This window comes from Heterocephalus glaber, unplaced genomic scaffold (genome assembly GCF_053883595.1).
Source record: "Heterocephalus glaber isolate CG9 unplaced genomic scaffold, H.glaber_assembly_v1.0 deba00001523, whole genome shotgun sequence".
Taxonomy (NCBI): Eukaryota; Metazoa; Chordata; class Mammalia; order Rodentia; family Bathyergidae; genus Heterocephalus; species Heterocephalus glaber.
Genome location: NW_028258327.1, coordinates 6,666,781 through 6,679,490, shown reverse-complemented (window position 1 = coordinate 6,679,490; position 12,710 = coordinate 6,666,781). Strand labels below are relative to the sequence as shown.

General features: G+C 40.4%; 1 protein-coding gene across 4 annotated transcripts in view; it reads right to left on the bottom strand.

Moving 5' to 3' along the window:
* Sim1 (SIM bHLH transcription factor 1) overlaps positions 1 to 12,710 on the bottom strand; it is an 84,681-nt gene that overhangs the window by 58,491 nt on the left and 13,480 nt on the right. For 3 of the 4 annotated variants that reach the window (XM_004862479.4, XM_087187933.1, XM_087187934.1), the window contains 6 exons: positions 11,902 to 11,991; positions 11,263 to 11,371; positions 11,051 to 11,136; positions 10,229 to 10,428; positions 9,945 to 10,051; positions 9,024 to 9,171 (listed from right to left, as the gene is read on the bottom strand). In XM_004862479.4, coding sequence (XP_004862536.1) covers positions 9,024 to 9,171; positions 9,945 to 10,051; positions 10,229 to 10,428; positions 11,051 to 11,136; positions 11,263 to 11,371; positions 11,902 to 11,991 — 740 coding nt within the window. Of the gene's footprint in view, positions 1 to 9,023; positions 9,172 to 9,944; positions 10,052 to 10,228; positions 10,429 to 11,050; positions 11,137 to 11,262; positions 11,372 to 11,897; positions 11,992 to 12,710 lie in introns of those variants that run through there. The other variant, XM_087187935.1, reaches the window with a different exon arrangement.

Sequence of the window (12,710 nt, the reverse complement as noted above, 5' to 3'; positions counted from 1 at the left end):
GCAGAAATCAAAGCAATGGAGACTAAGAGAATGATACAAAAAAATCAATGAAGCCAAGAGTTGGTTCTTCGAAAGAATAAACAAAATTGAAAAACCCTTAGCCAACCTTATCAGAAAAAGGAAAGAAAAGGCCCAAATCCATGCAATTAGGAATGAAAAAGATGAAATTACAGTGGATTCACCAGAATTCCAGAGGATCATCAATAATTACTTCAAGAACCTATGCACCAATAAGATGAAAAACACAGAAGAAATGGACAGACTCCTAGATACGTATGAATTACCAAAGTTGAACAAAGAAGACCTAAAAATACTAAACAACCCAATATCAACCAATGAAATTGAAAACCTAATTAAAAACTTATCAACTAAGAAAAGCCCAGGTCCTGATGTCTTCACTGCTGAATTCTACAAGACATTTAGAGAGGAACTACTGCCACTACTGTTTAAATTCTTCAATGAAACTGAAAGGGAAGCAATACTCCTGAAATCATTCCTGGAAGCAAGCATCACCATGATCCCCAAAGCAGAGAAAGACCCAATTGAAAAAAAGAACTATAAGCCAATCTCACTAATGAACATAGATGCAAAAATCCTTAATAAGATACTGACAAATAGAATGCAGAAGATCATCAAGAAGATCATACACCCTGATCAAGTGGGATTCATTCCAGGGATGCAGGATGGTTCAACATATGCAAATCAAGAAATGTAATATACTATATAAATACAGCCAAGGACAAAAACCATATGATCATCTCCATAGATAAAAGCCATCTATGAAAAAACAATAGCAAATATCATACTAAATGGTCAAAAACTGAAATCGTTCACACTAAAATCAGGAACAAGAAAAGGATGTCCACTATCACCCCTCCTGTTCAACATATTTTTGGAAACATTAGCCACAGCAATTAGACAAGAGAAAAAATTAAAAAGAATAGAGATAGGAAACAAGTGAAATTCTCATTATTTGCAGATGACCTGATACTCTATATAGAAGACCCCAAGAATTCCACCAAAAGTCTTCTAGACTTCATAACCAAATTCAGTAAAGCACCTGGATACAAGGTCAACACACAAAAATCAATAGCTTTCTTCTACATGAACAACAAACTCAAACTCACTGAGAGAGAAATAGAGCAAACAATTCCCTTCACAATAGCATCCCCAAAATTGAAATACCTAGGAATCAACATAAAAAAAGAAATCAAAGACCTCTTCTCTGAAAACTATAGCACTCTGAAGAGAGAGATTGAAGTTGATATCAGAAAATGGAAAGACATCCTTTGCTCCTGGGTAGGAAGAATCAACATAGTGAAAATGCCCATGCTTCCAAAACTGCTATATAGATTCAATGCAATCCCAATCGAAATCCCAGCAGCATACTTCACAGACCTTGAGAAAACAATCCAAAAATTCATTTGGAACAAGAAGAGACCTAGAACAGCAAAAGCAATTCTAGGCAATAGAGACTTGGCAGGGGGTATCACAACCCCCAACTTGAAACTATACTACAAACCTACTGTGATAAAAACAGCATGGTACTGGCAAAGAGACCTGAGGGCCAGTGGAACAGATTAAAAGATGCAGAAACAACTCCAAACACACTCAGCCACCTCATCTTCAACAAAGAAGCCAAACACCCTTGCTGGAGGAAAGATAGCTTCTTTAATAAATGGTGCTGGAGAAATTAGGTTTCAACTTGCCAAAGATTAAATCTAGACCTATATCTCTCACCATGCACTAAACTAAAACTGAAATGGATTAAAGATCTAAATATTAAAACACAAACATTGAACAAACTGGAACAGAGGTTAGGTAGAACTCTTGAAGACATTGGTGTCGAAAAGATTTTATGAACAAAACCTCAGTTGCCCGTGAACTACCACAAATAATCAGCAAGTGGGATCTCTTCTTATTAAAAAGCTTCTGCCCAGCAAGAGAAACCACCAACATTGTGAAGAGACAACCCAAAATGTGGGAAAAAATTTTCACCTACTGTACCTCAGACAAAGGTCTACTATCTAGAATGTATAAAGAACTTTTAAAAAAATCAGACTTCCCAAATTTAAAGATCCAATCCAAAAATGGGCATCTGAAATGAACAGACACTTCTTAGACAAAGAAGTAGAAATAGCAAATAAAACATGAAAAAATGTTCAACATCACTAGTCATTCGAGAGATGCAAATGAAAACAATGCTGAAATTCTACCTCACTCCAGAAAGAATGGCTGTTATCATGAAATCAACCAATAACAAATGCTGGTGGGGATGTGGGGAAAGAGGAACACTGCTCCACTGCTAGTGAGAGTGTAGACTGATGCAACCACTGTGGAAATCAGTATGGGGATACCTCAAAGAACTAGGACTGGAAGTCCCATATGACCCAGCTATTCCCCTGTTGTCCCCAAAAGAATTAAAACAAGCATACCACAGTGATATATGTGAACCCATGTTCATAGCAGGACAATTTGTAATAGCTAAAACTTGGAAGCAACCCAATTGCCCATCAAATAAAGACTGGATAAAGAAAATGGGTGTTTTTTAAATAAAATGGAGTGCTACTCAGCCATAAAAAATGAGAAATTAGAGACATTTATAGCTAAATGGATGCACACTGAGGCAATACTCTCAAGTGAGGTAAATAGGTCACACAGTGTAAATACCAAAGAGTTTCTCTAGTGTGAGAAATTGAAAGTGTAAATAAGGAATAAAAGGTGTAATAGATAATGTGAAATCAGAAGAAAAGGGGCAAAGGGGAAGGGGAAGTGGAAGGGGTAGGGCAAAGGAAAGAAGGGAATGGAATTAATATGAGAAAATGAAAAAATGGAAACAAAGTCTTTGTAAATAGGGAGGGATGGAGGAGTTGAAGGGAGGGCAGGGGAATTAGGAAAACAAATAGAACTAGAAGAGATTATGTAAAGGTGCAAATTTCCAATGATGAATGTCATATTGTATACCTAAAATATAGCAATAAAATTAATTTTTAAAAAATATAATTTAAAATGTCCTTAATGAGACTTACAGGTGGAATAAGATATTTTTAACTGAATATCACTGAGAAGATAGCACTGATAAATTTTATTAAAATGTCAATATCTGCACACACTTGTGAAACAACCACCCAGAGCAGCTTTTTAATCTTCCATCATGAGTTCATATCCAAGACCATCTAGAAGTGGAATGCGCTGAACACTATGGGCCTTTTTCATCCTAATCCTCCTTTCACCCTGCCTTTTTCACCAAACCACCATTCTCATACACAGAGAAGGGCAGCATGCTGTGTTTGGCACACTAGCCTTTAATTCTGCCTTTAGGGGAAAAAAAGGGATTAGGACAGGTTAATCAAAGGATATAACATTGGAATTAGGAGGAATAAATTCTAGTGTCTTATTACAAAATAGGCTAGCCATAAGTTACAGTAATGTAATACATATTTCAAAGCTGCTAGAAGAGAGGATTTTTGATGGTCTCACCACAAAGAAATGATGACCTTTTTGAGATAATGGATATTCTAGTTACCCTGATTCAATCATTTCATAATACATACATGTATCAAAGCAGTGCGTTGTGCCTCATAAATACATATACTTATGTTTCAATTATAAAAACAAAAAATTTCTCCACCCCTCCCTATTTACAAAGACTTTGTTTCCATTTTTTCCTTTTCTCATATTTATTCCTTTCCCTTCTTTCCTTTCCCCTACCTCTCCCACTTCCCCTTCATCTTTAGACCTTTTCTTCCTATTTCACATTATCATTTATACATTTTGATCCTTATTTACACTTTCAGTTACTCACACAAGAGAAACAAGGGAGGGCAGGGGAATGTGGAAAAAATAAGAACCAAGATATATCACGTAAAGTTACAAATTCCTAACGGTGAGTGTCATCATACTGTATACCAAAAATGTACCAATAAACTTAACGAATAAAAAAAAAAATCTCTTGGCTTCATCACTTACTCAGCATGTCTGAGCCTCAGTTTTGTCACCTAGAAAATGTAAAGTGTGAACTCTGACCCAATTACCACAGAGAGCTTTCAGGAAACAAATCATATAACTAAGATAGTAGTAGTTTGAAATAAATATGCATTCAGTATTTGTTTTAAAATATATACAGTTCATAAGTTTATAAAAGATGAATTCAGAACCAAATACATATTTTATTTAAAATTATAATAAAAAGTATATGAAGGATAGGATTAAAATGAATACTGGTGTTGTATATGTCAAAAGACACTAAATCTCCCAGCTCTTCCTTTTAATAAGGTGTTTTGGTGACTTAAAAATTACTATTAATACAAATGCATTTTCAGTTTATTTCTATAATCATTAAAGTATATAAAAGATCATCTGGAAAGGTCAACTGGGAGTTTCATGTTCAATATTATTGTAATAAAGATTTAACACAATTAAGGATTGAATCAAATTTATGGTTATACACAAGTATGTAACTATTATTTTGAATTACCAAAAAGATTAAATCTATGCATTCAGTGCTCCACAGATCTGAGTTATGAAAGATAATTCTCTTGTATTTGCTGCAGCTTGGTAAGCCAAAAGGTGTTTGATTTGTCATCATCTATAATATAAATGAGTGATTTTGCTAGCAAAGAAAGTAAAATCTACTGTGAAAACTATACATATTGTTGGCCAAGCCATTAAAAAGGGTTTTCTAAAATTCACTAGTAATAATAATAACATTGGCCTTTAAACACATGTTAACGAATTTGAATTTAAAATTATTCAGCATCATTAACCTACTTGAAAGAACGAACAATATTTTAATGTTTCCTGGTTCTGGTAAAGACATGTAAAGTTTTATATTTACAATATATATAAACATTTTAAAACCTTTTTAATTGTGAAAATTACAATTGTTCTCATTATGATTATTGTGAGAAAGTACAATGCCCAAACAAGAACAAAGAGTATGGGACCCATAAGAGTTGCAATGTAGGGACCCTTTTTTAGTCATAAGAAAAATGTGTCTCCTTTGCCATTTGCCCTAACTTGTTTACAAACTTTAAGGGGATGTTTAGTAGATAGGAAGTGTTACATACACCACTAACATGAATTGTCTCTATTTGTTCTGCATGTAGTAGCACAGAAATAGAAATTTTAACACAGAAAGCTACCCCATCCTAAGTGCCCCATAAATCACTCAAAAACACCACGTAAGATTTTTCTACTAAAGCAGCATTCAATCTGAAACTAGGAAATAAGCACAGAGGCTCTCATTACCAACCTAAAATGACCGAAAATATTAAATCTATATGATTCCACAATTACCAAATCACACACTAAATCTCATCTGTCACTTTCACCAAGCACAATATTAGAATCGCATTAACTTGTATTTCTCATTAGAAATCCAATTTAAAATATGTTAACATTTAGGACTACACGCTATAGAAATCCCCTTACAAGATACTATCTATCGATCAGCCTAACTGAGCTTACTCACCAATGAGCAATTGATGAATATTAGTGGTAGATTGTTTTTAATGGCATCGGCAAATTAGCTCTCCTCTGTATTTTTGCAAGCTTTTGTACATAGTAATTTAGAACACTATAAATGTTCCATCATAAATGGTATAGGAGCTAAATAGAAGAACGTTATGTAAGGATGAAGTTTCATGATATCTATAGCTGACTTTAAAACTATTTAGTAGGGAAAAATTACACATAAAAATAGACATAACATAAAGACATAAAGCAAAATGTTAACATTTGTTGAATTTGATATGCATATTCAATGTATTATACTTTCAGTTTTTACGTTTGAAAAGTTTAGTTTTAAAATATTTTGGAAATGAAGTCTTACACTTCATTGGTTTATCCTTAAAGGTGGAAGAATTTTCTTATTTTTAAAATATACACAGTCAGAAAATATGAAGAAAACCAATACTCCCAATTTTCCTAGAAATTATTTTTCATATTTTATTGGGTGTTTGACATTTTCAATTTTCTTCAAAATAGATACTTATATTTTCCATCTGAATTTATGAATAATTAGTACTCCCAATTAAACTCAAGGAAATATGAATTCAAAGAAAATTATTCAGGTCTTTACATAGTATACTTCTCTTTCGCTCTCCACATTCTCTGGACCTTGCCAAACATTCCCTGTTACGATTCACTATCTCCATTCACCTATTCTCTTAAAAGTAAGAGTAAACCCTATCATATTTAATACTTATTTCAAGGCCTGCAGGGACTTATAATGTACAAGGAAAGTATTTTAATGTGGAAGAGAAAGCTACCAAAATATGTGTGCCTCTCAGAAAATCATGAACTGTTCAATTTTTTGTTTTGTTTTACTTTGGGGGGCACATTAATGAAGCACTATAGAAGCTTTGTTGAAACTTAGAGATCAAAGAAACGAAGAAATTTTTTAAAATGTAACCAGCGTCTTCCATTGATTCTCTCTGGATTTTCAAAATATACAGTGGTCATACCAAAGCCAGTAAAAAGCAGAGGGTATATGTTATCTGCCTCTAAAATCACCCAGTTTTCCTACATACAACTGTTAACAATTGCGTATTAAAACAATGTTACTGGATATATACTGCTGTTCACTGTTGCTTTTGTTAGATAATTGATTTAACTAGGTACATTTTAACTTCAACAACAAATTTACCATCAGTAAACAACAAAAATGAGCTTCTTGTGAATGTAATTTTCACCAAAACATCACACCCCCATTTGACCTATGTTTATTTAAAATTGGCTCTACTTTCATGGCCTCAAAATGTATGCTATTCAAATTTTTAAATTTGGAAGGTGTTTAGCATGTCAAATTATCTGGGAGTTTGCAATGTTAAATATATTGTTTGAAGTGTTGCATTTGCAAAGAATTCACTTATTCTCTGGCTTTGTAGAGACGTATCCCTAAAAACAAATGTATGTGGTGGTTCACTACCACAGAGAATCAATACCTATCTATTTAATTTGCTAAGACAATGTAAATTAGTAACTTCCAGCCAGATGTGTGATATACACATCAAACTGCAACCTGTTCATTATGAAAATCCTGTCAACATACACAGAGCCACTTGATGACATTTCATCTAAAGCTGTTTCCACATTTGCAGCTATAAAAATTGTTCTAAGAATTTTTATACAAGGAATTGGAGCTGAGACTCATAAAAAGATAATCAATTTCAGCTTTTCATCTTGTGTGCTTGTGTATACATGCTTCTATGTGTTTATTTCTATTTTCCTTCAGAGCTACAAAACGTTCAGAAAAACGTTTATCACACTATTTTTCCTTCTATAAATCATTTATCCCCATTACATCTTTTTAAATCTGATGTGAAGTAATCAACTGACTGATTCTGCAGCTCTGAAAAAGTGTGTAAAGAATGACACAGTCAACAGAAGAAAAAAAGAACACTTACCCACTGGGAAAAAAAAAAGAATATTTCAAAATGACTCCAAACATAAATTAAGCTTACCCTTTGGGAGGTCTAACTTGCATTCAGATCATTTATAGGGGTCTGTGTGACTATATACCCCGCTGTTTGATGAAGAATGATTACTAACCACAGGCACCCACCAGAGAACAATGTGTGTGTGTAATGCTTGTCATGTCTCAGACATACAAGCCACCTTCTTAAAGAATATCCGTTTCCTTTCCATGGTAAGCAGACATAATTTTTCACCCTTTAATACTTCTGCTTCACAGAGTGGCTTATTTTTTGAGTTATGCTTTGCCATTTTTGCTTGTGTTTATTTTAGTAATATGAAAACTGAATTCCTAAAATAGATTTTTATGATACCCAGAATAATGGTATGCTTTCTGGCCTATATGAAAATACACAGCCTTCTTGCTATTACAAAAATCTAATCATATTTATTTTTAACACTGTTTACTAAAGTAAGAGATGTTAAAGGATTCTTCTTAATAACTTGCTATTATTTTTAAATACTGGATTCTCACCCAACCAAGTTCATTTTCTAAATCTACTGAAATAAATCTTATTAAACAGGGCAGAGTAAATAATCAATGCCAGGCATATTTCCAACTAGTATATTTTTAATTCGGCAATTTAATGTGGAATGAAACCAATTCTCATCCTCCACGTGTGATCTGATTGCAAAGAGCACCCCTTACCAACACCCTAATATCTAAACAGCGTTTCTTCTAAGAAATAAATAACTTCTGGAATCCCCTAAAATCACAAAAATTCCAAACTCTACTCCCCCCCCCAAAAAAAACTCGGCACACAAAAGAGTTCTTCATAAAGCCTTCAACCCTAAGCAATTCGACTTTCACACACGGCGCGGAACATGCTTTCTTCACCAGTAGCCACAGGCCACGTGACCAGGCTGTGGGACACACAGGCCGGGGGGGGGGGGGTCCCCTTCTAGAAAGAATGAGGCCAACCGGCCTCTGCTGCCGCCGCCGGGTCCACGTCCCCCGCAGATGGCACTCGGTGAAGTGGGTTCGCGACTTTGGGGTCCCGCGCCAGCCAAGACCTGCACCGTTAGCCCGGGTCCCTCTGCTTTCTGGGGGTTAAAGCCGGACCCTCCGGGTCACTTAAGCCCCCTCCCCGGGGGGACTCTGTGGCTCAGGAGAGAAACACTCAGAGCGAGCGCTTCACTTGGGTCGGAGACTCTGTTTAAAATTAAGAACTTCAAACCCCGGATCTAAAAAAGTGAAACAGATGTCCTGTTTGCTAACAGTAAATGGCTCCGTACGTCCGATCCTTTCCTCTTTTCTCTTTCTGCCCGATTAAGTATTATTTAATGCAAAGTTCACTAAAAAGGGGTGAGAAGGGAAAAAGAAAGCACAAGATGGACCATGATGAGAAAGCTCCTAAATCTTTTTGTAGAAAATAACGAAGGAAGCGTCTTCAGAAAGATGCAAGTGCTGGACCTGCCTCCTTCCAGCCAGCCAGCACTTGGGGTTCAAACCGACCTCGCGGAGGACCCCAGCCTGGCCTGGCCGGGGCGCGCGCACCTCTCGCACCCGGGGTTTGGGAGCGCGCAGGGGCCCGGCTCGCACTCACGTGAGGACGTAGTTGACGCTGACGATGCAGTGCGGCCGGGACGAGCGGCTGTTGTGCACGATGGTCGCGTAGCTCTGCACCCAAACCCAGCCGCCATGTTTCGCCAGGAACCTGTAGTACTTGGTGGTCACCTGCCCCTTCACCAGCACTGCGGGAGAGACAGGGGAGGAGGCGGTGACTTGGCCTGACTGGGACTGGTCCCGAGGCCTGGCGGGGCCGTGCGGACCCCCGTGGGCCCTGACAACTGGGCAGGAAGGAGGCAGGGACCACAGGCAAATCCCCAGTCGCACTGATTGTCCTCTTAAATGACCTCAATCCTAGGACCTCTTACCGGTGTGTTAATGGAGTGGCCCCTCCCTGGGCCTTGTTTTAAGGATTAGCAATTGCGCCCAGATTGCTTTATGAACTCCGGAAGGCCCTGGGCAGCCGAACTTTTTTCCCAGTCTGCGGAGATTAGCCCAATGCAAAGCTATATTAAAAGCAGGAGGTACCGGCCTGTCATTCCAACTGCTCAGGAGGCTGAGGCAGGAAGATCACAAATTCGAGCTTAACCTGTCCCCATTCTTAAAAAATAATAATAAAAAGGGTTGGAGAGGTAGCTCAGAGATAGAGCGCCCCTGGGGTCGATCCCGTGTACGGGGGAGAAGGAGAAATAGCGAAGGAGATTCGGTGCTTGGAAAGAAGGGAAGCACATCAATAAGAGGACAAAACTTCTGGAGAAAATTCTCCCAGAAACTCCCCCTACACCAATGTTAGAGGTCCCCAGGGGGCCCAATGGGAAAGCAGCCCCTCGCAGGCCTCAAGTACCGCCACTACCGGCCACGAGGGCTCTCACCGGTGTTTGCGTGGACCTCACTTTCCCCTCCCGCCCCCTCTGGCACGCGCCAAGGTTGTTCGGTGCGGGGCAGGGCAGGGGCTTACGCAGGTGGTGCGCGCAGCGCAGGTGGAAGGTGTCGCAGCCGTGCACGTGGTGGTACAGGGTCTTCTCGATCAGGTCCTGAGGTTCGTAACCCGTCAGCTCCGCCACCCTGGGGAAAGCAATTCCCGCCGCGGATTAAGTGCTGGGGGTGTTGCTGACTCCCCACAGCCTTCCCAGCCCTCAGAAGGACCTGGTCAGTCGCCTAATCTGCAAGATGGGCTACTGCGATCTCGGAAAGCTCTCCCTGGAGGAGCAGGGCGGCCCTGCACTAGGGGCTCCCGCGCACCTAGAGTCTAGGAAGATGAGCTTCATGTCGAGGCTAGCGCGGAACATGAACATGTTGCTGTGCAGCTTGATCTCGGTGACCGCGCTAGGAGGCAGCGAGTGGCCCACGGCCACCAGGCCCACGTTCTGGTAGCAGCCGTCGAAGGGAGACATGTCCAGGCTGTACTGGCGGATCTTCAGGTAGCCGCTGCAGTGAATGACCTGTAAAGGAGTGGGAGGGAGGTAAGACTCGAAGGGAGGGGCACAGGGTGGAAACATGTTGAGACACTGTTGGGCCAGCAACCTTGTTGCGCCACGCCCTTCTACTAAGCTGTGTCAAGAAAGTGCACACCGCACTGACCGCACCGGGGTGCTTGTAAAAAACGCAGGCGACTGGGCCCCACAAACCCTATGGAATCTGATTCGGGTCCCTGCAACCTGCTTTTTAATGATATTCAATCACATTCACCTCGAAAACCACACTTTTCAGCTACAGATCAGATTCTTAGTCTTTTGGAGATTCAAAATCTGACGCTGTGACTAACGTAGGAATCCATCAAAGTTACCCGCCACTTCAGAGACTTTAGGGTCTCCTAGGACCCATCTCTAAGAGTCTCTGGGGCCATACACACTGTTTCCAAGGCTAGCCAGACTTCGATGTTGAGTGTATTCTCCTGGCGTTCAAGGACCATAATGGAAGTCCTGGCCCGCAGCGTTTGGATGCGTTTGGACGCGTGCGTCCCGTGAGCACTCTGGGCCTGAAATGCGGGAACCAGCACCACGCAGACTCCTGGTGTCACACACGGGTGCCCAGAGGCGTCAGTCTTCTGGCTCAGTCACACACCTTGTAGCCACCGCAAGTGAGTCCAGCGTTCCGCTTAGCCAGGACGCACTTCATCCTCAGGAAGAAGGAGCGCTCGATCTCATACTCTGGGAGAGGAGAGAAGGTTCAAGACCAGGGACAGGCACAGGCCTGGGTCCCAGATAAGACTAGGGGAAAGCTGCAAGCTGACTCCCACCTGCCCAAGCATCATGGAAAACACGTGCCTGCCTTACCCTGCACGAAGTGAGAGTGGTAGGGCTGGTGTGCAGTGAGCACTGCCGTCATCTCATCGTGGTCTGCTGGGTGAATGTATTCATAAATGCTATTTCCAGTCAGCTCTACCTGTAAAGGAGAGAGTAGTGCTATTTCTGCATTAGAAGAAAGCCCCGTGAAGTGGCTAAAAGCTTGGGCTAAGGGGTTCTGAAGGTCCATAAAGATAGCCAATGGTCTGGGATTGGCCCTGGGCTCTAATTCCTCTACTACTTTCTACCTTTTGCTTATTATCTATGCCTCAGCTTCTTTATCTGGGAATTAATAATAGTGGTAGCAATGATAACAATAGTAGGAGTAGTAGCTCCCTGGCAATGTTGTGGTAAAAAGATCCTAAGTATGTGACCTCCTCCCACAGTGTCTGGCTTATGGTAAGAACTCAGAAAAAGTAAGGCTTGCATCGGCCTGGGTTAGAAGCTAAAGGATAAAGAAGTTCAGAAATGGGGGAGATCTAAATTTATTTAAAGAATCCTCCTGCCAACAAAGAGGTTTCCAGCCCCAGAAATGTAGACATAAAGGACTGTGGAAACATCACACACAAACTGCTGCTTCCAGCTCTGGTTGTAAACACTGCAGGCTGGAAGTGTGGAGCACTCACCTACCTGAGAAAGACCCAGGTGAACTGAGGCTGTCTCTGAGATGTACATGATCTTCCCATCTGGGGCCACCACAAAGATGAAGCCATCCAACGTCTGGGGAAGCAGAAATAGAGTAAATGGAGAGGCCTCTGGGCCATCTGGAGAAATGGGGGGAGGGAGGACAGAAATTAGGAACATTCTGCCAGAAGAGCAGAGATGGAGTGGAGAGAAACTGTCAGGAGACAGGATACGGAAGGGCCACAACACCTCTCCACCCCACCCTAGTTGTTCATTCCAAATTTGTAAGCACTGGGGGCATGTAGTACACTGAGACATATACAGAGGAAGTGGTAGATAAGGATAATGGCATACAAAACTCAGGATCCACCGAAATTAATAAAGACACATCTAAAACAGACAAAAGTTCTGAGGGGAAAAAAGTCATAGCCATGGACAAGAGATGGGTTAGGTCCGTGGAAAGAACCAGAAGGTTCCTGTGTCAGTCTTGAAGAGCTCCATAGTGGTGGCTCTGGTCTATAATGAAGAGAATAGTAGCAGGGTCTGGGAGATACAGTGCAAGAAGCACTGGTCCACAGGGAAGACCAGGCAGTCTGAAGTTTGTAGACAGAAGGTTCCAGAAAGATGCAGAATAGGGAACTTAGAGGATGAGAGGCTGTCTGAGCAGCAAGTCCACAGAGTGGTGTTATTGTATGTATGTTTATGTATGTTTACAATGAAGCATCAATCTGGCAGGCTCTTCATGGAGGAAAATTTAGACTTTCTCTGTTCTTTTTTTTTCCAATCTGTGAATGAGTCTTCACAGTCCAGCAGTG